The sequence below is a fragment of the Acinonyx jubatus genome, chromosome A1 (assembly GCF_027475565.1).
Source record: "Acinonyx jubatus isolate Ajub_Pintada_27869175 chromosome A1, VMU_Ajub_asm_v1.0, whole genome shotgun sequence".
In the NCBI taxonomy this organism is placed as follows: domain Eukaryota; kingdom Metazoa; phylum Chordata; class Mammalia; order Carnivora; family Felidae; genus Acinonyx; species Acinonyx jubatus.
The window spans coordinates 115,158,771-115,179,017 of NC_069380.1; the positions used below are offsets into that span (position 1 = coordinate 115,158,771).

At 34.8% G+C, this 20,247-nt stretch overlaps 1 protein-coding gene across 4 annotated transcripts in view; it reads left to right on the plus strand.

Annotated features, from left to right (window-relative positions):
* ANKHD1 (ankyrin repeat and KH domain containing 1) overlaps window positions 1-20,247 on the plus strand; it is a 131,134-nt gene that overhangs the window by 75,521 nt on the left and 35,366 nt on the right. For all 4 annotated transcript variants that reach the window (XM_053221918.1, XM_027076536.2, XM_027076537.2 and 1 more), the window contains 4 exons: window positions 8,834-8,921; window positions 12,069-12,196; window positions 12,397-12,540; window positions 13,825-13,927. In XM_053221918.1, the coding sequence (XP_053077893.1) occupies window positions 8,834-8,921; window positions 12,069-12,196; window positions 12,397-12,540; window positions 13,825-13,927 (463 nt within the window). The remainder of the gene's footprint in view (window positions 1-8,833; window positions 8,922-12,068; window positions 12,197-12,396; window positions 12,541-13,824; window positions 13,928-20,247) is intronic.

Genomic DNA, 20,247 nt, shown 5'->3' on the forward strand with positions numbered 1-20,247 from the left:
CTGGGACATTTAACATACTCCAGAGAGAAAGTCTCAGTTACCAAATCCTTTGCTTTCAACTTTTTTCATCAAAAATTCAAAACTCAGATAGATGCAGGGAGATATGTTAGACTGTTTTTTATATAATCCTCAAACAAACAAAAAAATTAGTTTAGTGAAACATTGACTCTGTTATTCATGCCGTTAATTTCTATAAAGTTAAAATTATTTTCATAAAATTGTCCCCTGTAATATCATTCTGAAATTGGTTTTTAAGAAGGTGAATGTGTAAGCAAACTTTTCTTTTGAGAAAATGTGTTAAATTTGTACTGATGATTTTAAGCAAATTTAGTATCCATTTTAATGCAGAGAGATTTGTTTAAACTAAGGAGCAGTGCTTAATTTCAAAATTCAGAATAAATTGTGATTGTATCACAATTAGCTTAGACCTTCTAAAATAAACTCCCTAGTATCAAGCTGCTCTTAGTCACAATGCTTATTAAACATCTTCATTATTGGCTTATTGAGTACGAAGTTGTTATATTCATTCTATTTTGAAAAAAGTAAATATATTTCACAGAATATTATGTGAAAATACGAATTTTAGTTGTATACTATCTTAGGCTCCGATCAAGAATGTAAAGCTAAGTGTTATTTCAGATGAAGTATTTCTTTCTCCCTAGATTTATTATAGGAAATCTGATTATAAGTCTCTCTCTCTGGCTGTAAGTCTCAAAACTTGAGATGCTTTTTTTAAAATGAGGTTTGTGGCCCCCCCTTTTAGAAGTTGAAAGTTAGCAGATCCGAAATGGGGAATCTGCATTATAAACGATATCCCAGGAGATTCTGATGACAAGTTTTCCATATTCCACACTTTGAGACATTGCTAGAGTCCATAGATTATTCTGTATCACTGCTGAGTTCTGTTCCTTTTCCATCTTGGCTTTATAATCCATCCTTCTTCCTCCATCCAAACTGAGAAGTTTGGTTTTTCTCTTTGTTTTTTGTGATTTTTAGAAACTGAGCTAAACACAAGCCCTAGACTAGTGCCTCAATCTTTTTTGCATTTCATGTTCTCCTGAGGGATATGAATAAGATAAGTAACAGCACATCACTCAGGTAATAATTAAAATAACAGTGGTGGATTGAAAGAACATACCCCCCAGGGAAGTCCATCAGAATCCTCTAGTACATATATGGTATAAAACAGTCTCCCTCACTTCCCTGTGATTCTGGTCCTTCCCTTGACAATGTCCTCCTCCAACTCCAAGAAGTGCTGCCTCTGTGATATAATTACAATCCTTAGATGTATACCTTGGATATCCATGGCTGTGAGTTTAAAGGAAATCACTTATTTACAAAAATAATAAAGTTTATTTTCAATTAAATTTTGTTATCTAAGCCCAAATGGAAAAAAAAAAAAAAAACTACGCCTTTTTTCTCCTAGTGCTTATTCATCAGAACCAGAACTTTGCAGTGTATTTTTCACGGATAAGATTTTAGGGGACTTATCAGTTCTAATTATTCATTTATCAGTATATTTCAACCATGAGTGATTAGCTACCTTAATTAACTTTAAATATGACCTCCCACTTTTTAACTATTAACTTTTTATTAAAGAATAACGTATACATATTTTTTTAGTTTAACTGTTGAAAGGTGGAAAACTTTTACCTATTTTTTTCTTGGTCTAAAACTATTTGTGAAATACACAAAACTCCTAATACATTTTTTTAAAGGCCAAGTTCTCTCTGTCTAGGTTATTGTGTGTTTAATGAGTCCTTTTCAGCTATTTCAAGCTTGTTTAAATATAGGTACAAATGACTTCCAGTCAAGAAGGCAAAGTCAGTGTTGGTCTGTTTTGAAACCTCTTTGCTCTCTGTCGTTTTCAAGTCCATAGATACAAGTAAAATATGGGAGCTATATTAGACTAAAAATATGTAGCTATATTAGAAACAAGATTTTAAAAGTCTGGAGTCTGGACTAGAAATGGATCATGGCCCCACAGCTGAAGCTGTAGGCCCGAGGAGAATTAAGGGTAAAAAAACCAAACAAAACGGGGTGGGAGGGGTTGGGGACTGGCATGTCAGTTTCTGTAGGGACATAGGGACCGAATGCATAATAGACAGAGAGGCCAGCAGATCTACTCTGCTAGATTGAAGCAAGGAACTGGACCTTATTGCCCTACCTATGAACAAAGATGGAAAAAAAAATAAACCCTCCAAGCAACTGCCATTGGTTGCGATTAGAAATTATCTACTTGTTCTTGGTAGAATGAAGATGCAAACATAACACTCTAAATAAGAACTGGGAGGCCACTGGTTTTTGATTTAGTGAGCAGAACTGAAATTACTCCATAAGACTGGAAATTTAAGTTGCCAATGAAAGATCTACTTTTGAAATGGACTTTAAGGACCAGATTCAGGCAAGTTTCAAACCATCTGATGAGAAGGGATAAACCTATGGATGGAAATAAAAGAAACAACTCCCACGCAAAATGAGCTTTTCAAACAAAAAAATTATGGCGTTCAAGACCAAATCTACATCAAGAGATAGTCAAAATGCAAACAAAAAGTTAGCAAAGCAGCAGAATACAAGCCCAGGCAATTGAAAGAAAAGATTTTAAGCATGCTTATTTCAAGCTATAACCAATAGCCATAAAACAATGTGAGAAAATGAAATGAAAGCCAGTAATTATGAATTAACAGACAGGTATGAAATAAAAAATTTAAACTTTGGGGAGAAAGTTGTGGAAATAAAAATTCAACATATGTTAAGTAGTATATTGGACATGCTGAATAAAAAAAATGAGTGAATCAGATGACAAAACAAGAAATAACAAGATATAGCATAAAGATAAAGAAATGGGAAATATGAAAGAGAAACTGAGAGAAAGGGTAGATTGAGACGCTCTACCACACATCTCTTTGAAGTTCCTGAATGAGAGGATAGAGATGCAAACAAAGCAGAGGCAATGTTTGAAGAGCTAATGGTAGAGAATCTTCTGGAATTGAAGTTAGACATGAATCCTTGGTTGAAAAATTAATCACTAAGCAGAACAAATGAAGCTGTAGAATTTGAAAGATAAAGAACAGTATCTTAAAAGCTACTAGAGGAAAAAAAATGAGTTACTTCAAAGGAACAACGATCAAACTTTGACAGCAGACTCTCATCAACAGTAATAATCACAGAAGACAATGGGAAGTAATATCCTCCACATACCAAGAAAAAAAAAATAGAGTTCTGTATTCAGCCACTATTCCAGAGAAGGAAAAATAAGCTTATTTTAAGATCTACAAAGAATAAAAGAGCTTATCACCTCAGATCCTTGCCAAAAGAACTACTAAAAGATATGTACATCAATAAGGAGAGAAATATATCCTGGAGGAAAGCGTGGGATGCAAGAAGCTACGGTAAGCAAAGAAATTAGTGAAACATATTATAAATAAAAATTTATAAATACAAAACCCAAATTTTTATGCTTAAAACCAAAGTAATACTAAAATTCTAGGCAGCAATAGCATGAAATTCAGAAGGATGTGTTAGAAGGTGGAAAGGCCACACTAGAGCCCCTGTGTTCAAGAGAAGAGGATCAGGTACTGAAAAACTTGACTTTTTTTTTTTTTTAAAACATATCAGTAATCAGAACAAACGTAAACCTATTGGACACAGCTGTTAAAGGCAGAGATTTTGAATTAGATGAATAATACCAAAATCTAGCAAATTCTGTTTTCGGGGGATAAATCTAAAGACAGTGATAGAGAAAGGTAGACAAAGTGATGGAAAAAGTATGTAAGGCAGTATTAATACCAGATGAAGTAGAATTTTAAGTAAAAAGCATTTTTAGAGATAAATGCTCCCAACTGATCATAACAATCAGTTACTAATCAGTAACTAACGATCTTCTCTCTAAGTAAAATAGAAAATTACAAAGTCACAAGAAAAATAAGTCTACATTTGTGGTGATAGGATTTTTTCCATACACTTCTGCATGAAACTGATCAAATAGACAAAACAATTGTTAAGAATAGAAAACTCAAGTTTTCTTTTTTTTAATAGTTTTTTTTTTTTTTAATTAGAGTGAGAGGGTGGAAGAGGAGCAGCTGGAGAGAGAGAGAGATTGAGAGAGAGGGAGAGAGAGAGAATTTTAAGTAGGCTCAACACTCAGTGTAGAGCCTGACATGGGGCTTGATCTCATGACCCTGGGATCATAACCTGAGCCAAACCAAGATTCAAACACTCAACTGACTGAGCCGCCCAGGTGCCCCAAATTTGGTCTTGTAAATAAAGAGCTAACATTGTTTCCACTATATATGCTATATATTCTTTAACAACACATGGAACACGTATAAAAATTGTCCATGTTTTATGCCACAAAAAGTCTTTAAAACAAACTTCCTAGTCATATGGGCTACATTTCTTTGGTCTCTATTGCTTTAAAATTACAAATCAACAATGAAAACTTTTTTAAAATCCCATACACCTGTAAAATGAAGAAAGATACTTTTACATAGTGCATGGGTTAGAGACAATCACAGTTATAATCATAGTAAAAATTACAAAGAAGTTATCACAAAAACTACACATCAAAACTTAGGTAAGAGGATACAGCTAAAGTGGTCCTTAGAAGGAAATTTTTTATATTATATAAAATGAAAGTAAATGAGGCTAATAAAAAAACAACAGGATAAACAAGAAAGGAGTAAAGATAAAAGCAAAATTTATAGAATAGAAAACAACAAAAAATAAGGATAAAAAAGGAAAAATAGGGAAAAAAAGCAAAATTAAAAGCTGATTTAACAACAAAACACAACTACTGAAATAGATAAAATAAGGCAGACTATTTTTTTTTTAAGGGGGAAGGCACAGGTAAATGATAGAAATTTAAAGGTAGTTATAACTATATGATACATTAGAGATCTTTAAAATGTATAAGGCAGTCAGTCATATGAACAGTGAATAAGTTTGAATGCTGACATGAGATAAGTACTGATTTTTTTCTGTGAGTATGTAAATTATCAAAATTGACTCATGAACAGGAAACCTCAATAGAACAATAAGTGTTACACATTGAATTCAGTAGTTAAAATCTAATCCAATGAAGGTAAGAAACCAGATGGATTTATAGGTGAGTTTTACCAAATGTTCAAGGAACAAATGAACTCTATTATTCTAGCTATTCCCCAAAACAGAGAAAGAAGCAATATTACAATGTCAATATTAAGTTTATAACGTTGGAAAATAATTTTCTGTGTTTATGAAGGAAAAATAATCATAATTTATATGTTAAAGTTTGATTGATCTTGAACAAATATTGGCTGTGCTAACAAACCCAACATTCATAAGTAAGTAGTATATATTACTTTGATTCCTATTTTGGAGGGGGGCAAAGACTTTTTTTAAGTTTATCTATTTATTTTGAGAGAAGCAGAGTGTGAGTGGGGGAGGGGCAGAGAAAGAGGGAGAATTTCAAGTAGGCTCCATGCTGTCAGCACAGAGCCCACACAGGAAACGGAGAACATGACTTGAGCCAAAATCAAGAGTAGGATGCTTAACCGGCTGAGCTACCCAGATACCCCGATTCCTATTCTATTTTTATTATTATTATTATTTTAAGTTTATCTTAAAATAAAGTTTATCTTTTGAGAGAGGGCATGAGTAGGGTACTGACAGAGAGAGAGAACCCAAGGCAGGCTCCCCACTGTCAGCACACAGCCCAATGGGGGGCTAGAACTCTCAAACTCTGAGATCATGACCTAAGCTGAAATCAAGAATCGGATGCTTAACCAATTGAACCACTGAGGTGCTCCCTGCCCCATTCCTATTTTAAAAGAAAGATTTAATGGTCAGATGTTTTGGGGTAAATGATATATGTTGTGGGACTTACAGTATTGATTTTAGATGTGAAATATTATAATGCCTTATAAAGTTGGGGCATTGTTTTATCAACCATTTTCTCAAACATAATAATGTTTCTCAAAACCAAAAAGTGCATGTATATATAATTATAGGGAGGAAAATAAAACAGGCATCTTTTCACACCTTTCATTTCAGAAATTTGGTTAGTATGTTCAATTTTGGAATTTGACTTGGGGTGAGGATCTTGGGACTGTACTTTTGTGATTTCTTATCCTTTAACAGCTGTAGTAATGTTTGATATATGCAGACCTAACAGTTATTTTAAAAGTTTATTTTAAAGGAGGGCTTTCAAAATCTTTTGTCTTTGCCATTATTCACAGGACCTTGTTATGCTGATGGGTGTCATTGCTAGGCTTAAGAGATAAGAAAGAAAAAAAAAAAAAGGAAAAGTGATGTTATTATTGCCCACCCATGTTCTAGTAACAATGTATTATCAAATGCAGATAATGAATGTCTTACTCTGAGTTTAGCTACTACTCTTAATTTCTTGTCAAATTAACTTTTCTTTCTCTTATTTACCTAGTAGAAAATTAAAACTTCAAACCTCAGTACTATGAAAGGGAAGATTTGAGAGGTCAGTTACACTTAGGTTCCTTCTCGGTAAACCTTATTGAAACACGTCATTGTTTTAGACATTAGGTATATAATGGTAAGCAAAAATGGATGTGATTACTATGCTCATGGAGCTTACAATTTAGTGGCAGAGACATGTTAGCCAAATAGTTATACAAACTAATATATGATTGAAAGATGAAGGAGCGGTTCATATAGCTACGTCCATACAGATGGTCCCCGATTTATAATGGTTCACCTAGGATTTTTCGACTTTACAATGATGCAAAAGCAATATGCAATTGCAATATTGCAATATGCAATAAGCAGTATGCATTCAGTAGAAAGCATTCGAATTTTGAATTTTGACCTATTTCTGGGCTGGCATTATTTGGTAAGATACTCTTAAAATGCTGGGAAGCAGCAGTGAGCAGCAGCCCCAGTGAGCCACGTGGTGTCAAGGATCTCAGGGATAAACAACCAATGCACTCACAACCATTCTGTTCTATGCATAGAACCATTTTCACTTTCAGTACAGTATTCAATAAGTTGCATGAGATATTAAGTACTTTATGATGAAGAAGGCTTTGTTCTTGGTGATTTTTTCCAACTGTGGGCTAACACAAATGTTCTGAGCATGTTTAAGGTAGGCTTAGCTAAGCTATAATGTTTAATAGGTTAGGTGTGTTAAATGCATTTTCTTATTTATTTATTTATTTATTTATTTATTTATTTATTTATTTATTTAGAGGACGCAAGTGAGTGAGTGGCAGAGAGAGAATCTCACGAGGGGCAGAGAGAGAGAGAGAGAAGCAGGGCTCACCCAAAGTGGGACTCGTGCTCACCCGATACAGGGCTCGTGCTCATCCGATGCGGGACTCAAGCTCACAAACTGTGAGATCATGAACTGAGCCGAAGTCAGATGCTTAACCAACTGAGCCACACAGGAACCCCTAAGTGCATTTTCAATTTAAGATATTTTCAACTTAAAATGGGTTTATCTGTACATAACAATCAAGAAGTCGAAACATTAATTTTTATAAGAGGCTGAGAGATTCTACACTATCAAGATAAAAATATTAAAATCTCTTTTAGACTGTAATTTCCATCACTGCAGACCAGTTTGAAGTTTCCATTAGGTTGACAATCTACTTATTTCTCGTTGTTAGTTTGCCCATGTTGTAGATTAGGTATAGTTATATAAACTGACTAAATTGCATCCTATTGGCAAAGCACACTAAGTTTTTTGGTTCATTTATTTTGAAAGAGAGAGCATGTGTGCACATGCGAGTAGGGGAGGGGCAGAGACAGAGGTAGAGAGAATCCCAAGCTGGCTCCATGCTCAGCACAGCGCCCGAAGAGGGGCTTCATCTCACAAGTGTGAGATCATGACCTGCGCTGAAATCAAGAATTGGATTGGATGTTTAACCGATTGAACCACCTAAGGCGCTCCAGAGCACACTATTTTTAAGTTGACTGTGTGGTAGCTAAAGGATTCTGAGTTAACTAGAATAGAGCTGAAGTAAAGCTTGAGTTAATTACTGTTCTTTATCAAGTTTTTCTTAGTAGCAAAAGAGGACCAGAACAACAGAAGTTAATGCTTGCATAGATAATGAAAGAGGGGATAGGTGAGTGAACTTTTCATGGAAGCAGTTTATCAGCTACATTTTCATACTGAGATGAATATAGTAAGAGTTTACAGTTCTTCCAACAGGACTACTTACTACATAATATAAGCAAGCTCCTTTTAGTGGCATTTGATATTTGGATGGTTGGAAGCTGTTTTATCGTTCACTTCTCTTGCTGGCAAACTTCCTAAAAGGAACAGCAATCTTTCTGCTATTATAAAACTGTTGTTTTTGCCTTTCACTACTTACATATTTAATTTCTAAAAAAATGTCTGCTCATTGGTATATTTTTCTTTTCCCTTTTTTCTTGAAATACCATAGTGTTTTACTTTAGGGACTGGTTTCTGCCCTTTGATAGAGTTCTTATTGGTTTCTAATCTCTTAGGATCACAATCTTCCTGCTCACCTGTATGACTAAGGTTGCTTTTTCATAATTCATATGAATAGTTAGGAAAACATCTTTTTAGCCTTATGCTTAGAAAAATGCAGCTATTTCTCTTTGAGGATCAAACTGAACATAAGTATTATCTTTAAATGCTGTTCAGTATGCAAAATTGAACTTGCCCTTAAAAAAGTTACACCATCTGGTGTGGACTGAAATTAATCCTACATTTTGTAGGAATTGAAATGGGTAGTATAAGTGGCTACATTGAGTAAGTATTAAATCTCTTATTTATCATGTCATTTGTACTAAGTGTTTAAAATAGATGGTTAATGAATTGGCACTGATGGATTATTTTTTGTTTCTTTAATAGGAACATGAATCTGAAGGTGGAAGAACACCTTTGATGAAAGCTGCAAGAGCTGGTCATTTGTGCACTGTGCAGTTTCTTATTAGCAAAGGTAAGGAAAATATAAGTCATCATTTGTAAGAAGCTGTGATTTCTGGGAAAAAAAATCCTTAACTGTTTGTTTGTTTATTTATTTATTTTTATTTATGTGAAAGCGATTTTTCCTACAGTACAAGCATTGTATTCTAGTCTTGTTAGAAAATACTTTTTTAAGTTTATTTTTTGAGAGAGAGAGTGCACAAGTGGGGAGGGGCAGAGAGAGAGAGGGAGAGAGGGAGAAACCCAAGCAAGCTCCGCGCTGTCAGTGCAGAGCCTGGTGCGGGGCTTGAACCCACAACTGTGAGATCATGACCTGAGCCGAAATCAAGAGCCGGACGCTTAACCGACTGAGCCAAGCAGGAACCTCGTATTATCACCTTTTCTTGCTGTTTTTTATTTAGTAAGTGTAGCGTTCATGAGGTACTTATTGGGATTTTTCTTTATTAAATTTGAGTTTGAAGTTCATCAACCAAGTAGCATATTATTGCTCCCAAAAGTTGGAAAAGCCAAATATAAAATATCCAGCTATATTTAGTAGAGTATTGTTCAACACTTAATGATAAGGAAGTTTTGCTGGAAGGTTGGGTGGGGAGGGGTGGAAGAAAGGCCACTACTATTGTTTACCATACACTTGAATTAACCAAGTATGCAAGGCTGTTATTTATTAATTTTATATTCCTCTAGAGATTATATTATTAAAATATATTCAAGCAAAGAAGTTCAAATGATGAGTGAAAAGGTAGTTCAAGACTGTTTATTATGAAAAAGTGAAACACTGCTAAAGCCATGTTAGGTTGAACCATATAAAACTGTCGTTTTATATATCAAAAATGGTAATATCAGCCATTTCATTTGGTTCAGCCTAACTCTGTGTATAGTGTTAGAGGTACTCTGGCATCTGATGAAAGATCCTGGGGTAGGATGCTAAAATTCAAGGAAGGTCTGCTCAGGTGATGTTATGTTTTGTGAAATAAAAATTTTAGATAAAAATAAAAATTTGATATCTACATTCCAGCAAAACTTGGGACATTTTGTGTTATTTAGAAAGCAGTATAAAATTTTATCATTTTAAATATACTTTTCTTCTTTAATTGGATACAACTAGGTTTGTTTTCTTTTTATTTATTAAAAAAAATTTTTTTTTACATTTATTTACTTTTGAGAGACAGAAAGAGACAGAGCACAAGCGGGAGATGGGCAGAGAGAGAGGGAGACACAGAATCCAAAGCAGGCTTCAGTCTCTGAGCTGTCAGCACACAGCCCGATGCAGGGCTCGAACCCATAAACCGTGAGATCATGACCTGAGCCGAAGTCGGATGCTTAACTGACTGAGCCACCCAGGCGCCCCATCTTTTCTTTTTATTTAAAAAAAAATGTTTTTAATGTTTATTTACTTCTGAGAAAGAGAGAAAGAGAGATAGAGCACGAGCTGGGGAGGGGCAGAAAGGGAGACACAGAATCCGAAGCAGGCTTCACGGTCTGAGCTGTTAGCACAGAGCCCAATGTGGGGCTGGAACTCGTGAACTTCAAGAGCATGACCTGAGCTGAAGTCAGTTGCTTAACTGACTGAGCCACCCAGGCTCCCCTAGGTTTATTTTCTTAATGTCACATTTTTGTTATCAAATAAAGCATATCTTTATGCAATGTTATAACATAGTCTGTAAAAGCAATTTACCTCAAACATACTGAAGTAATAATAAACAAATGGGTAACCTTTGGAATTCTCGCATGCGCCTTTACTGAGGAAGTTATCTAATCATACCCTGTGACAACTCTGCTAAGCATGTAATTAGCCTTGTCAGGAGGAAGAACACATTGATTATAGCCTTTCTAGGCTATAGTAGCTGCTAACCAATCCTCCCATCTAAATTTATTATTATTAACAACCTTAAAACTAATTTCACGTTGCTAATGTAAGAATGTTTATTGGTGTGTCTTGCCCTTCCCAAAAGGTACTTTTATGTGAGTTAGGATTAGGTTCAACTGGATATTTCTGAAAATTAAATAAATTAATTCTAGCAGTGGGGCGCCTGAGTGGCTCAGTCGGTTAAGTGTCCGACTTTGGCTCAGGTCATGATCTCACAGTTCGTGAGTCCGAGCCCCGTGTCAGGCTCTGTGCTGACAGCTCAGAGCCTGGAGCCCGCTTCAGATTCTGTGTCTAAGAAAAGATTTTGCATTTAGACTTTCTTCAGGTCGTGTTGAACAGCGCTTCTGAACAACTTACTAAATAGCCTTTCAGATAACATTTTTGGATATTGTCTTCTCTCCATATCCAGGTCCTTCTGACTATTAAATTATACAATATGAAGAATTATATGTCTCTTAAATATTATTTTTAAATAATCTGTTTTCTCTACTTTGAGACCTGGCTATATTGCCACGTTCTAGAAGTAGGTAAAAAGTGTCTTTGAAACATTTTGAGAGTGACATAATATTATTTGAGGCTTTCATTAACCTGTATATATTTATTAATCTTAGTCTTCTAGATTTTCCATTTTAAAAGTGATATTGAATAAACCAACTACAGCTACGTGCAACATTGTGGACGAATCTCACAAATATTAAATTGGGCAGGGGCGCCTGGGTGGCTCAGTCGGTTGAGCATCCGACTTCAGCTCAGGTCACGATCTCACGGTCCGTGAGTTCGAGCCCCGCGTCGGGCTCTGGGCTGATGGCTCGGAGCCTGGAGCCTGCTTCCGATTCTGTGTCTCCCTCTCTCTCTGCCCCTCCCCCGTTCGTGCTCTGTCTCTCTCTGTCTCAAAAATAAATAAATGTTAAAAAAAAAAGAAAATTAATTAAATTGGGCAAAAGAAGCCAGACACAAAAGAGTACACTGTATGATTTCATTCATATAAAGTTCAAAAACTAATACCAGTTTGGCAGTCAGGATAGTAGTACCATTGGAAGGGTGGGTAGTGACTGAAAGAGTGCACAAGGTGTGGGACTTCTGGTATGTGGATAGCGTTCTGTTTCTTTATCTGGGTGCTGGTTACACAGGCGTGTTCACTTTGTAAAAATTTTTCAACTGTACACTTAGGATTTGTTTGCTTTTTTTTTTAATTTATGTCATACTTCAAAAAAACTCTAAAGTGATATTATTATCTGCAAACTTGACTTGATTCCAGCTTTCTCTAATTTTGCTGTTGATGTTTCTTTGAAGGTGCCAATGTGAATAGGGCTACAGCCAATAATGACCATACGGTAGTGTCACTGGCTTGTGCAGGAGGTCATCTGGCAGTTGTTGAGCTACTGTTGGCTCATGGAGCTGACCCTACTCATCGACTCAAGGTATTCTACTTAAAAATAAGTAAATAAATAGTTTTTATTAAAAAAGAATGAAACTATGCTTGCCTCATCTCAGTGCTTAATATTCATTACTGTTTATAAATGAATGTTGGTTGTAGGCAGGTTGCCAAGAAACTAAATGTCTATAGCAGTCATAAGCAGAAATTTGCAGATAATTAATTAATAGCATCAATTTTTCTCAGGATGGCTCTACAATGCTCATTGAAGCTGCAAAAGGTGGCCATACAAATGTTGTTTCTTATCTGTTGGATTATCCGAACAATGTTCTGTCAGTTCCTACTACAGATGTGTCTCAGCTCACCTCACCTTCTCAAGATCAATCTCAGGTAAAGTAAAAGAGTTGATTTATAAATATAGGGTCTTCAAATCAATTGGGAGTTTTTGTTTAAAATTACTTTTAGGGGTGCCTGGCTGGCTTAGTCAGAAGAGCACACAACTCTTGATCTCAGGGTCGTTAGTTCAAGCCCCACGTTGGGTATAGAGATTACTTAAATAAATAAACTTAAAAATTAAATAAATAAATAAATAAATAAAATTAGGTTTAGAACAATTTTTTTTTTTTTTATTTTAGAAAAAGAATGTGAGCTGGGGAGAGGGACAGATGGAGAGAGAGAATCTTAGGCAGGTTTCATGCCAGTAAGGAACCTGATGTGAGGCTTGATCCCATAACCCTGGTAACATGACCTGAGCCAAAATCAAGAGCTGGACACTCAACTGATTGAGTCACCCAGGCACCCCAAAATAAAATTAGTTTTAAGCAAAATGGATTTGTTTCTCTTTTCTATTACTTATTGAGATAAACATGATCCCAAATCTTTAAGGTTTATTTTCTTCAAAAGTACATGAAAATTTCTTATTATCTTACTGAAAAAAAAATCCTTTTTACAAAACACTTAATACCAAATATAAATACAAATTTTCCAAGTTGTCATCATACTGTAGGGTTGTTTTTAATAAATACCTTAAGCATAATCTTGAATCAAGAGATAACTTCTTCCTGAGTACCTCCCAATACAGTATTAATTATTGTGGAGATAGCTACTTTTGTCAACCAGGGTATAGTTAACTAGGATATATGCATCAGAAATTCATTAAAGTAATTTATAAGCCTACCTAAAAATATGGAGAGACTGTAGAGTATACTAAGTATACAAAGTTCAGTGAAATCTTAAGTTTTTTTCCACAATGTTACCCTGAGAACTGCTAAAATACCACAATTTGGCGACTATGTTGGCTTTTCTTTTTTTTGACCCATACAGAATTTGAACAAGGGTAAATTGGCCAGTTAATATGTGACTTGTACTCTTAACTATAATCAGAACCAACAAGGCCCCAACAAGTCTTTCTCTCTAACAAGAGAGTAATACTAATTCTCTTTAGCTTAAATCATTCACGGCTTATAGATTGCCGGAGCTTGTCCAATTCACTATTCACTATTCTCGAAATTATTCTTTGGTGAGGCTTGCTTTTTTTTTTTTTTTTTTTTTTTTTTAAGAAACAAAAAAATGAATTTGGTGGCATATAAATAAAATCTAAATTTCCATTTCATTTAAGGGCCTCCTTTTTATTCTTTGGTCTGAGATGGTATTTTTTCTGAGTTAATTTTTTAGGTTCCACGTGTACCAATGCATACACTTGCCATGGTTGTACCTCCCCAGGAACCTGATAGAACGTCACAGGAGAACTCTCCTGCCCTTTTAGGAGTACAAAAAGGTTAGTTATTGAATTATTTTCCTTAAAATGGGTATTTCATCACCTAATTAATGAATTCACAAAAGTACTTTAATGGTACACCGTAACTGTGTACCCAGGATTAATTGAATTAGGGATTTCTGACAAATGCTAGTAGCCTTACAGATTATTTATAAATGAAAGAACATAAATACTAAGAAAAATGATTTCTAATTTTCTTGCTAACATACTGCTAGTTGGAGTTTTCATCTTGCACAGGTGAAAATACTTTAAAAGCATATCAGGCTGTTGATTATATTACAGTAGCAAAAATTTATCAGGCATTCATTTTGCATTTGACAATTCTTTTGTTGAACAACAGTAAAATATGAGGAATGAAAATGTATGTTTGCTGTCTAGTTAAGTCTTAGTAGCACTTTTCAACTCTGGGAGTTAGAAGTTTAAGAATTATATGTAGTTTCTTTCATGTAATGCTGAATATGGTGGGCTTACATCTGTCATGTGAACCTGGACAAATAACTATCAAAAAGTATATAAATGATATCCAAGTGAATATTAAGAAGGAGCATATATTATTTAAAGGACTTAAGTTTATGAGCTCTCATATTTTCCTGCTGTCTTCACTTGTAGATAGAAAGTACCTTCACTTGATAATCGTGTAGTTGTCATATCTCTGAAATAAAGTAGGTAATATGTAAGGTATTAAAAACTATGTAAAAACAAATTTATGAGCGTATTTCATTCAATATATAATAACCAATCTTTAGATTTTTGAAATTACAGTGAAGTGTGTAAGTATATGTTAGTACCTCTAATACTATGATTTGAGAAAAGTTGGTTAGAGGTGACTATTATAGCAGCAAACAGAAGCTACTTTTAAATTATGTCAATTTTAGTAATTTAGAGTATTGAGGGCCATGATCAAGGATTCGTTCATTTCTAAACTATTAATTTCAGAGAGCAAATATCTGCAATCTCTCTGACTTAAGGTAGTTGTGGAGTTTTCTATTGGACACTTAGCTATTCAAACTCTTCAAAAAATAAGACTGCTATTTTTTTTTAAGACTGCTTTTTTTAATCTTAACAAATAAAAAACAAATTAAGCATGTACTTGTTAAGGAATCTGAGTATCCTAACTGACTGACAGCCTTTAGTAAAATACTTAAACCTAAATGTCTCTGTTTTTATAATTTTTTGTTTGGCTATACATTGTAGAAGACTATAGTAACTTTGGCTAAAGAAATTCAGTACTAAATAAGAAATGATTAAAAAATACATTAATAACACAGAGGCACAAAAGAATCAAGAAATAAGCTAGGAAGGACATAAAGTGTCAACAGAGAAGAAGTAAAACATTTTAAATTCAGGTTTAATATGTAAGGCAACAGAAACGTTTGGGTAAGGTTTCTTTAAGTTGATGCTCAAGTGAGTAATCATATTTTTTAATTACTGAAAGACCTTCTTTACTGAGTATCTACTTATTTTCTTCACTCTGATGTTTTATTACTTACTGAATAACATAAAAATGAACTAATTTTTTAATGATCTTTCATTTTACTAAATTATTAGAGAAGGAAAAAATTAACACTTGTATTTAGACCCTTGGGTACTTGATGTTGTCAGCTGCCAGTGGCGTTGCCAACCTAGTAGTTCTTTACGTAGAGCCAACTGTGATAATCCACTGTATTAAGATGTTATTTTAATATAAATCATGTGCATCGTAGAGTATTATATCACTATGAATTAGGAAAAATTAGTTGGTGTTGTAAACGTACATACTGAAGTATCCAGATAGATAGGAAAACGTTATCTTAAATTATGGAAGAAATATTATTACTTTTTTCTCCTCAAAGTGTCTTTTTCTCCTCAAAACTCTGTTATTTCTCTAAAGAAATTTCTTTGAGTGGTGAAATCTCTGTTCAATGCTCGTGTTTTTGTTTCTTCTAAGTCCTTAGACTATCTCTGTGTTGCATGTTTGATTAGGGATGGAGGAAGAGTTCTTACTCTTTAGGACTCTCTTCCTTTCCTAGCAATCATTTTTTAAGTTCTTAGAACATTTCACTTATGTCTGAAATCTTTTTATTATTCATATCTGTATCCTTCTAGAACATATCATGCCCTTAAAACTTAACCAGGTATTTTGGGGCACCTGGGTGACTCAGTGAGTTAAGTGTCCAACTTCTGCTCAGGTCAAGATCTCACAGTTCATGAGTTTGAGCCCTGCGTCAGGCTCTGTGCTGACAGCTCAGAACCTGGAGCCTGCTTAGGATTCTGTGCTTCCCCCTCTCTCTGTTCCTTCCCCCCTCATGCTCTGTCTCTGTCTCTTTCTTTCTCTGTCTCTCAAAATAAACATTAAAAAAAAAAAAGGCTTACCCAGGTATTTTTATATATCCTACTCAGATATTCTTTTCTTTCATGATCCATGTACTTCGTTTGCCTAGGCTCCATCCATCTTGACCCATATTCTCCTTTTTTAGGCAACTAATCTCACTTATCCATGGTCGGTTTTCAAAGGAATCAGCATTCTAGGTGGTATCTGACAGAGGCCTCAAGATCACCTCTATAAACAAAATGTGAAACCAGGTGATAGTGGTATGCTCCGTTTTCTAGCATTATTTAGCTTTACTAACTATAGTTTTGAACGTTCAGTTGGGAAAGGATATGTAAATAATATCAACCTTTTGCCCTTCCAAATCAGTTTTGTAAATAAATTTGTTACTTAAAGCCACTCTTGCATCCAACTTATTTGTTGTAACTGGTTCTCCAGGAATTCTAAAAGATAGGACTCATAATTATCTTCTGCAGGTTGTACATCTTAGAACTAATTTGTTGCAAAACACTAAAATGATGTCAGGATAAACAAAACACATCTTTGTGTGTACCTCAGGCCCTCTTGAGGAGTAATTGCTTTTCTCTGGAGTCCAACAACACTTCATGGGATCTTCCTTCAGACTCTGGTCACTCCTGCCTCTTCCCCTCCCCTTGGACTTCAAAGTATAGAAAGAAGGTTGAGTTAATCATACTCCATTCCTGCTGCTTTATTGTCATGGATCCTCTTTTGTTTTATTTATTCTCTTTTCTCCGTCTTCCCATTCCCTTACTTCCCTTGTAGGAAATGACTCTACTGTGTTTGATGTGAGTTCTTTTGTTCTTATAAAATGTTTACTACTTTGTGTGTATTTTTGATTTACATGACTGGTATTGTGCTATAGGTCGTGTTTTGGTTTTTACTTTTCTCACTCAGCACTGTTTTAAAGATCTATCGATGTGTATCCACCTCTAGATTATTTCTACTGGCAACACAGTGCTTCACCCTGTATATTTTTCTTGTTTTACTTCTCCTTTTCCAGTGATGGGTATACCAAATAGCCTCTCATTCCCCACCACCACAGACAATGCTGTGATGAAAGTCATGGTACAGTCCCCTTGTGGGTCTGTGTGAGAATTTCTTTGGGATATAATCAGGAGCAGAATTACCTGTCTGAGGAATGCATAATGTTTATGTGACAAAGTGCCACAAATTTGCTCTCCGGGATGGCTATAGAAGTTTACACTCCCACTAGTAATGCATAGTAATGCATAAGGGTTCCCATATTATACACCCCCTTCCCATTTCCATGCCTTCCAACCCTTGACTTAATTCTTACATTTGGATTTGTACATCTTTATCTCCCCTTTTAGACTGTAAGCTCCTCAAGGGCAGGGTTTATGTTGCTCATCTTTGTATGGCTCACTATGCCTTGCTTATACTAGATGCTCATATATTTGTTGAATAAATTAATGGTGCCAGGCTAAGAATTTAGATTATTCTGAAGACAAAAGAAAATTATTAAGAATTTTTTTAAGAAGAGAGACATTGTAATTAAAGAGGATGTGTAAAAAATTAAGAAGTAGTATTCTAGAGTGGTTCGGACAAGATCGAAAAAAATTTGAACATACACTAAGAAATTAACATGCTGCTTTATATCCCAGAATTGTTTATTAGAGTAGGTAACATGAGAAGTTCTTATTTTTATATCAAATCAGTAAAATCGTATAGAAACTATATGTACAGTGAATGAAATTGAGTGTTCCTCTGGAAATTTTACTCCTAATGTTCTCTAGTTTAGCAGATTTCCATGTAATCATGCTTATATGGATTTACATATGCCTGAATTTAATCTTTTAACATATAGCTGTTTACAGTAAAAGGCAGAAAGTTGAACTAATCTTTTAGGATGTTACACAGATGCTCTGTCTTTGGGCATGCTTGGTTATCCTTACTGTATTAAAGCTGTATAGCATGCCCTGTTACTTTGGGAAATTCTGAGATAGAAATTTAAGCATAAAGGCAAAATAAGTCTTTTCTAAGCCAGTGGCTTTCATTTTTGACACATTTTGACTGTGACCATAACAGGAAATATTTTATATTGAAACTCAGAACACAATATACATCTGTTTACCCAAATATAAATTCCATTAGATAATATATACTCTACTACACTTGATGTATTGTGTTATTTTCAACTGTATTTCATCAACCTTTTTTTCCATTTAAGACCCAGTTGGGAGTGCTATTTCATTCTAGTAAGATGCTGTGTAGTAATGTAAGAAAGCAAGGGAATTGTGGAACAGCGCTTAAATGTCCTTAGACAAAATCAAGTAAGGAAATATGAAACCAAATCCAGACCCATCTGTATGTCCTATAATTTTCCCTTTGGCCATTATTTTTTATTGCACACTATACTATTTTATACATGAAAATAACTGATGGAATTAAGCTCATTTCAGTACTAAACTAAATTTTTGTCAAATATATGTCTACCTCATTCCCTTACTGTGCATAAAAGAAAGGCTATGTTTGAAACCGTCTCTGTATTATGGTTTCTTATTACAAACTCTTAGTTTTATTGATGGTACAAAAGGGAAAGCTGAGGAAGTAGGATAAACACCAGACCAAAGAGTTAGATGTTGGTTTACCTATATTCCTAAATAGTACTTTATGATGTCTCTCACTGCTGCCAGTGAATAGATTTAATTTGTACGTGACAGTGGGAGATGTTTTAAAGAGATGGAACTCTTATTTTCTGGCATCTTACACAACTGCCTTCCTACCTACTAAAATTTTTGTTGCTAGAAGGATGCTTGTCACATTCTCTTCTTTTCCCAAACACAGAAGGTGTTGCTTTAACTTCTAGGAATAATTAGGTGACATTATTTGTGCTTCACCACCTTGTTTTATTCTTGATTTATAGCTTGAATTAGTGCTCTAATGTGTAGCTATGCAATCCCACTAACTCCATGATTACAGATACTCAGCCACTGGCTATTTTTGGAAGAACTGTTTTTTGTCCATTATTTTCTACCATCGTGTTCTTCCTGCTACATATGTCCTCAGCTTATAGTCTTTATATTCAGTTACATAAGTTACTTTTAGTAATCTTGTACTCTAAACTTCTTGGATTTTATTTGTTAACAAGATAGGGCTTGGGGTGCCTGGGTGGCTCAGTCCGTTAAATTGTTAACAAGATAGGGCTTGGGATGCCTGGGTGGCTCAGTCCGTTAAGTGTCTGACTCTCAGTTTTGGCTCAGGTCATGATCTCATAGTTTCATGAATTCAAGCCCAGCGTTGGGCTCTGTGCTGACAGCACAGAGCCTGCTTGGGAATCTCTCTCTCTCTCTCTCTCTCTCTCTCTCTCTCTCTCTCTGCCCCTCCCCCATTTGAACTGTCTCTGTCTCAATAATAAATGAATAAACTTGAAAAAAAAAAAAAGAGAGGGCGTATTCCTGTTAGTAAGTATACTAGCGTGTTGTAAATAAAATTAATGAGCATTTAAAGGAACATTCATTCTTTGCAGAGCTACTAAATTGCTGATGTTATTGCATTTATTACACGACTGAAAATTTCTTTGCTGGACTAGCAGATGTCTACATTGCTGTTTGTGGCAGTAAATCTCCTTTTTCTTACCTGTTGATTGTTATTAGGTACTTGGAACAGATAAACCAAACCATGAATTCCTGTAAGATCTTATAGTAGTTATTAAATTATCTCACAAATATAACAGCTTTTGCTCAGGAAGATTAAAGTCTTTACCCATCTCTTAGTTCAGATAAAATTAAATATGGGCAATACATTTTGATGAGGGTTGCTTTCAAAGAATAATTCTCTTAAAATGATTGCCATAATTTCAAAACTGTGGTATCCTGACCCTGTTAAAGTCAATATCTAGGGGGAAACTGTTAGACTTTTTCATTAATAACATGTTGAAGATGCTTGAGGTATATGCAGTTTTGAGATCTCCGACTCTAGAAGAAAAAAACCAAAAAACAGTTGACGCTCTAATTTTTTTCCCTAGTGGTTT